This window comes from Myotis brandtii, unplaced genomic scaffold, assembly GCF_000412655.1.
Source record: "Myotis brandtii unplaced genomic scaffold, ASM41265v1 scaffold966, whole genome shotgun sequence".
NCBI classification, from domain to species: domain Eukaryota; kingdom Metazoa; phylum Chordata; class Mammalia; order Chiroptera; family Vespertilionidae; genus Myotis; species Myotis brandtii.
In genome coordinates this window covers 578236-584861 of record NW_005372000.1, presented here as the reverse complement: position 1 = coordinate 584861, position 6626 = coordinate 578236, and the positions used below count along the sequence as shown (strand labels likewise).

At 52.5% G+C, this 6626-nt stretch overlaps 1 protein-coding gene across 1 annotated transcript in view; it reads right to left on the bottom strand.

Moving 5' to 3' along the window:
• Positions 1–6626, bottom strand: part of DNHD1 (dynein heavy chain domain 1) — a 67312-nt gene that overhangs the window by 49508 nt on the left and 11178 nt on the right. The window contains 2 exon segments of the mRNA XM_014533319.1: positions 92–262; positions 4757–5546. Coding sequence (XP_014388805.1) covers positions 92–262; positions 4757–5546 — 961 coding nt within the window.

The window sequence follows — 6626 nt, the reverse complement described above, 5'->3', positions numbered from 1 at the left end:
GAGAAAGTGCAGGAGAGCAGAGAGGATGGAGAGAGAACATGGGAGGAAACCAGGGAGTGGAAGGAGCTGAGTTCTAGGGTTAGGCTCTTACCTAAAGTACCGGCTAGGAGCCACATTGAGGTAGACGAAGTGGATCTTCTTCAGGTATCTCTCTGTCTTCAGAATGGCCATCGCCTGGCTACTCAGGCGGGAAGTCGGAGGGAGGCCGCCAGTGCTGCTCTTTTTGAAGGTCTTTTCAGAAACTTCAGAGTCAAGCTGAGACCTGGATGAGAAAAAGTCAGGAGAGACGAAGCAGAGCAAAGGGGTCAGGGTGCCACTGTTGGCCGTGAGAGCAGGAGCTGGGTCAGTCTGGTGCTGAGAGGACCTGCTGTGGCACTGTCCGAGCCTTTCTGCCACCTGTGCGAGCACACCCAGTCCAGGGGAAGGCACACAGGCAACCACGTCCACACAGATGTGTGCACGGACAACTCCTTCCTCTGATAAATGACTAGTCACTCTGGATTGATTGCATCTCCTGTGAAGTAGGTATTTTGTAGTACTGAGTAAAAGTAAGGGGAGTACTTTTATTTTCCCAGCTCATTGCCTTGCAAGCCCACAGCCCTGGATTTCTCCTCTCTGGCAGCCTTCCTAACCTTCTAGACCACCTATCTTTGCTCCCATTGTAGCCGCTTTCCAACCCTACCTGATCTCCATGCCTGTGACTCTTTCTTGCTCTTCCCAACCTCCAGCTTCACATCCTTTCCTTTCCAGCCAGGACCTAATGGTGCATCCTTCAACCCCCCTCAATCTTCTTACACTTCTACCACACCAGTCAACAGAATGGATATGAAAAATTTTACCGGGACTAGTAGTTTTAGTTGGAGTGACCTCGAGTGCGCGCGCATGCACACACACACACACACACACCTCTGAATAATTAAACTTAGACTTACCCAATCAAAATATACCAGTGTCACTAATTGATCCAAACACAGTACCATCCTATTCTAAAGTTCATATCAACAATAGGGTTTATGACAGTGATGACGAACCTTTTGAGCTCGGCGTGTCAGCATTTTGAAAAACCCTAACTTAACTCTGGTGCCGTGTCACATATAGAAATTTTTTGATATTTGCAACCATAGTAAAACAAAGATTTATATTTTTGATATTTATTTTATATATTTAAATGCCATTTAGCAAAGAAAAATCAACCAAAAAAATGAGTTCGCGTGTCACCTCTGACACGTGTGTCATAGGTTTGCCTTCACTGGTTTATGACCTTGAGGTTGGATCAGGACGTCCTTGTAATGGTGTAACTGCTATTGAAGGTCCACTTCCTTAACCATTAAAGTCCTCTGTGATCTAAGTAGGTTCAGAAGATCACAGAACCAGGAATATTGGCTCCGTTCTATGTTACTGATGTCCAATCTCCACTGTGGGCTCACTCTGCTCTGATGTCTTAGCACCGGCCCTCAGGCAGCTGCCTCTTTCTGTGTCCTCAGCTGCTGTCTAGGCCTCCACCAACCCCCACCCTATGCCCAATGCTGCCCAGCCCCCAGCCCCTCCCTTCTCTGCCCAGAGAAAACTGAGGCTTTCAGCCATGGACTAACTCCCCCACGTTGGCTGCCTTCCTGCATATTTATCTGTACGGGCTTCCATCCTAAACTTGTCTCCCAATTTGAGAGGAAGGCGTGTCCTTTCTTCTCTTTCTAGGTCAATCCCTCCATTTGTGCTCTGGATCCCCTATCCCAGCGGTTCTCAACCTGTGGGTCGCGACCCCTTTGGCGGTCGAACAACCCTTTTCACAGGGGTCGCCTAAGACCATCCTGCATATCAGATATTTACATTACGATTTCTAACAGTAGCAACATTACAGGTCTAGGGTTAGGCTCTTACCTAAAGTAGCAACGAAAATAATTTTATGGTTGGGTCACAACATGAGGAACTGTATTTAAAGGGCCAGAAGGTTGAAAACCACTGCCTGTCCCCTCTTCATGAGGAATTTTCAGTCTGTTCTCCTTACCATTAGCCTATATTTATTTATTCCCTCTACATATATTTATCGAACACCCACTTCTCAAGCACTGTCTTAAGGGTTATGAGCATCTCTCCCCTGCCTTTTTTTTTAAGAGTTCTGCCCAGACACTGCTCTTCTTTCAATCTTCTGTCCTACTGTATCTCTCTCCCTATCAAGCCAAACTTCATGACAGAATAGTAAAATGCGATTTCTACTTCATCTCCCATTCACTCCTAAATGCACTACAGTCTGGCTTCCTCCTCACGCAATCCCACTGCAAGGGCTCTCACCAACCTCCTCCTCCTCTGATGTGCTTTCCCCTGACTGAACACACACACCAGAGGAGCAGCCAGATTTTATAGCGCTTAGCACAATTTGTAATTATATGTTACTTGTATTGACTTATATAACATTTATCCCCCTAACTAAGCTGTAAGACCCAAGGGAGGAGATGGAGTCCATCTTGTTCACTTTTGTATCCTCAGCATCTAGCAGCTCCTAATATATATTAGGCATCCATAATACTTACTGAATGAATGAATGCCTTAGAGACCAGTCCTGGAAAACTTCATGCAAATTAAGCCACATTAGCTAGGCCTCAGAGGTTTGACGCCAGGTCCAAGAGAGGGCAGAGAAAACTTGACCCCTTCCCTACATCTCAGCCCATTCTCACTTCAGTTACGTTCCCCCAGGAAAGGAAACTTACAGGGGGACACAGTGTAAAAGGGAGCCGGCTGGGGTTATTGAAGGCATAAATTGTAGGCGCCGGCCACCTGCCGTCAGGGCCTGCAGGAGCCTGCCTCTCTGTCCACCATTAGGGCGCTAAGGCTTCAGAGAAAATTTGACCCAGACATTACCTTAGCAAAAACTGACAAAGTCGAGCTGGATTAAAGGCAAAAGTAGCCAGATCATGAATGTGTCACACACAAGCTGCAAAGCACTTAGAAAAGCAACCCATGACCAGCTGGCATGGCTTAGGGGTTGAACGTTAACCTAAGAACCAGGAGGTTTGGTGCACGAATTTGTGCACGGGTGGGGTCCCTCGGCCTGGCCTGCGATCAGGGCCAATCTGGGCCGTCTCCCCCAGCCCTGATAAGACCAGCCATGGGGAGGGACCACAGGAGGTTGGCCAGTCCCAGGAGGTTGGCTGTGAGAGCACACTGACCACCAGGGGGCAGCTCCTGCATTGAGCGTCTTCCCCCTGGTAGTCAGTGCACGTCATAGCTACCAGCTGGTCTTCGGATCATCCAGTATAGTGAGATATATATATATATAGTGGCCAGATTATTATGACCAGCCAGATTATTGTGACCACCCCATCCGTACAATGAAGTGAATTAGTTATGTAAATAATCCTACCTAATAATAGACAAACATGTAAATTGACCGTACCTTCGCTACGCTAACCAGCCAATCAGGAGAGTATGCAAATTAACCCAACAAAGATGGCGGTTAATTTGCATACGAAGGCTCCAAGCGGTGGAGCGAAGCCGGAAGGCCCCAAGGTCCAAGCAGCGAAGCCAGACGGCTCCGGGGCCGGTTCTGGCCAGAGCCTGGCCAGAGCAAAGGCCTGGGTCCTGGGTGCCAGAGGCAAACTGGTGCCAGCAGCCAAGGGAAGGGAAGGCCTATTGTATGAATCTCTTCGTGCAACAGGCCTCTAGTAATAATAATAAAACCTTGAGAGTATTTGCTTAGAAATTTTTCAATATTCAGTATTTTTGGAAGTGTCAATGAAGTACTGATGGGGTGGTCATAATAATCTGGCCAGTCATAATAATCTGGCCACTCAGTATATATATATGCAAAAAAAAAAATCAATCCAGAGGATTGGGGAGGGATTCCAAGACTAGAGTTAGAGAACTCTCAGAAAAGGAGGTCTCTGTTGGCATCTGAAATCCTGAAGAAAACAACAAGAGCCAGATTGGGGGAAGGGGGTCATCACCAGAGGGCCCAGGATACCCACACTGGCGAGGCAGGAAGAAGACCCTGGAAGGATCAGAATGAAGTCCCTCCGGCAGTGCTGGCAACTTGAAGCTGCCCTGGAGATGGCTTAGCTCACACTGACATGAGTGGAAAGGCCCCCAGACAAGCACACATCCAGAAGCATCCCGAGGGGAAGACCTGTACCCAGCATGCAGCACCCAGCACTAGGGCAGCCCAGAGGCTCGGCTTGGGGATTACGAATGAGTGAGAAGAAAACTAAGGCGGCTTCCAGCACCATCTGAGAAAGAAGTCTGGGAACTCAAGCTGTCCTCTGAAGCTTTGGCTTCCTCACAGCTGACTTGATTTTCATAAGTTTCTGCAGTTTCCTGTGGGGATTAACACTAAGACCACTGGGTTAATTTTGCAGACAAAAAGGAAGAGAGGAGCCCTAGCCGGTTGGGCTCAGTGGATAGAGCATCAGCCTGCAGACTGAAGGGTCCCGGGTTCAATTCCAGCCTAGGTCACATGTCTGGGTTGCGGGCTCGATCCCCAGTAGGGGGTGTGCAGGAGGCAGCTGATCAATGATTCTCTCATCATTGATGTTTCTATCTCTCTATCCCTCTCCCTTCCTCTCTAAAATCAATAAAAATATATTTAAAAAACAAAGAAAGAGAGGAGCAGCCTCACACCCGGTTGGCTTGTGGTTAGGCTAATCACTAAAATCAATAGAGAGCTATCTTTTGACAACCACCCCCCCCCCCCCTCCAGGAGGCACCCATAAACTGGCTTCTTTCTCTGCTCCGCTCAGAACCCCAGACTGGGTCCCTCACTTACATAGTCTTTTTTCTTCCAACAGGCTCCTCCTCCGCGTCGTCAGTGCCACCGCTTTCATACTGTACCGGGATGTCCGCTGCCAGTGCCAAGGACAGGAGGCCAAGGCCATCTCGCCACGGTGCCTCATTCATAGCCACCTCGGCACCCACAATGCCCAGGCTGTGCTGCAGCTCAGGCAGAGTCAGTGGCCGCAGCCACGTGGCTAACTTTTCCTCTCCTTGCTGCCCACTCCTCCTGGCCCGCACAAAAGGGCATGCTGGGATTGGAGGCCCCTGACGGAACCTCTGCTTCTGAAGGCAGCAGTCAACATGAGAGGCTCTCTCTAACAAAGAGGTGTCTCGGGGAAAGGCCTGGTCTATGGCATCGAGCAGGTCCAGCTGGAGCTGGGTTTGGACCCAGGGTGCCCAGCGGTACAACTGCTCCAGGAAGGGCAGCAGATCCAGGTGGCCCACTAGCAGTGCGTGGTATGGAGGCAGCAGGCAGAGCACTGCGTGCAGGTAGTGCCAGGCCTCAAGGCTGCCGTCCTGGAGCACAGCTGAGAACAGAGTGCGGAGCTCAGTGACCAGGTGCCGCAGGCCGGGCAGTGACTGAGTCAGCGCCTGCAGGAACTGCCTCTGCCGCCTCTGCTGGTGCTGAGACTCCAGGGCATCATATGGTGCCTCTTTGGGAGATGAGTCTACCCACGTCTTCGAGACCACGAGGAGCTGGGCATCCAACTGCTGGCGAACCGACCTGGCCCACTGCTCAGGCTCCGACTGCCAGTTCCAGGTTCCTGGCTGCTGGACCGCACCTGCGTGGCCCAGCCCAGGAAAGGAGCAAGAGTAGGAGGCCTTAGGCTCTGGTCAAGGGATGGTCAGGGTCAATGGGGTTGGGGAAGGAAGAGAGGAGGGACTTAAGACAGGAAAATGGGAGCTGCAGGGCAGAGCCAGGCCAGCAGAGGGCCCTTTCTGGGACCCTCAACCCTACCTACAGCCTCCAGAGACCAGAGACTCTGGTAGGAAGCCCGCCCAGGACAGAGGTGGGGGCCCTCCCTGCACAGGTTCCTTCCCACCAGCCAGGCCACTGCCCCCTCACCTGGCCGGAAGGGTACAGGAGGCAAGGTAAGGGAAGGGAGACACATCTGCCGACGAGGTTTCATCAGGGAGCACCTGTTGGGTAAATGGACGAACTTGGACTTGGCTCCTGGGCACAGACCACTGCGCGCAGAGTGACTGGCAGACAGACAAGCCTGCGACCTCTACGGAGGCCAACGGATACACACACGGGAAACCCGCCCAGAGAACTTCGGGTGACTGAGGAGCCGTCCCTGGGGTGGAGCCTGCGACCTGCTGAGGACCGGGAGCGGGTCGCCACGGGAGGCAGCAAAGTCCAGTTCTATCTGCGCTGGAGGGGCCGCTGAGGACCAGGCAGGTGGCCGCAGAACTGCTTGTCGGGAGGGGCGGTGGACTGGTGGCGGGGAGGTGGAGGGGGAGGAGGAGGAGGAGGAGGAGGAGGAAGAGGAGGAGGAAGGGGGGATCCTTGGGGACGTGTGAGGAGGGGGCCTCCCAGGGGACAGCCCGAGAGCGGTCCCCCCTGGGGAAGGGGAGCGGGTCCGTCTCCTCCCGGGCGTTAGAACGGTTACTAGAGCCCTCGCGTGAGGCTCAGCGCTGCCGCCTGGAGCGCCCAGGAGCCAGTAAGCGGAGGGTGGGGCCCCAGGTCAGTACCAGAGGTGAGGGGGCAGGGCCAGGCCGAATGCGCTGGCTGCCTGTACTGCTGGAGGGTGGGCGTGGCTGGTGTAATCCTTGCGCCGGTTTATTCACTGGGCGGCTAAACCTAAACCGGCGTCAGGCACCAACCACCTGTCTTTGAGGCCCTCCCCCCCCGCCCCCTC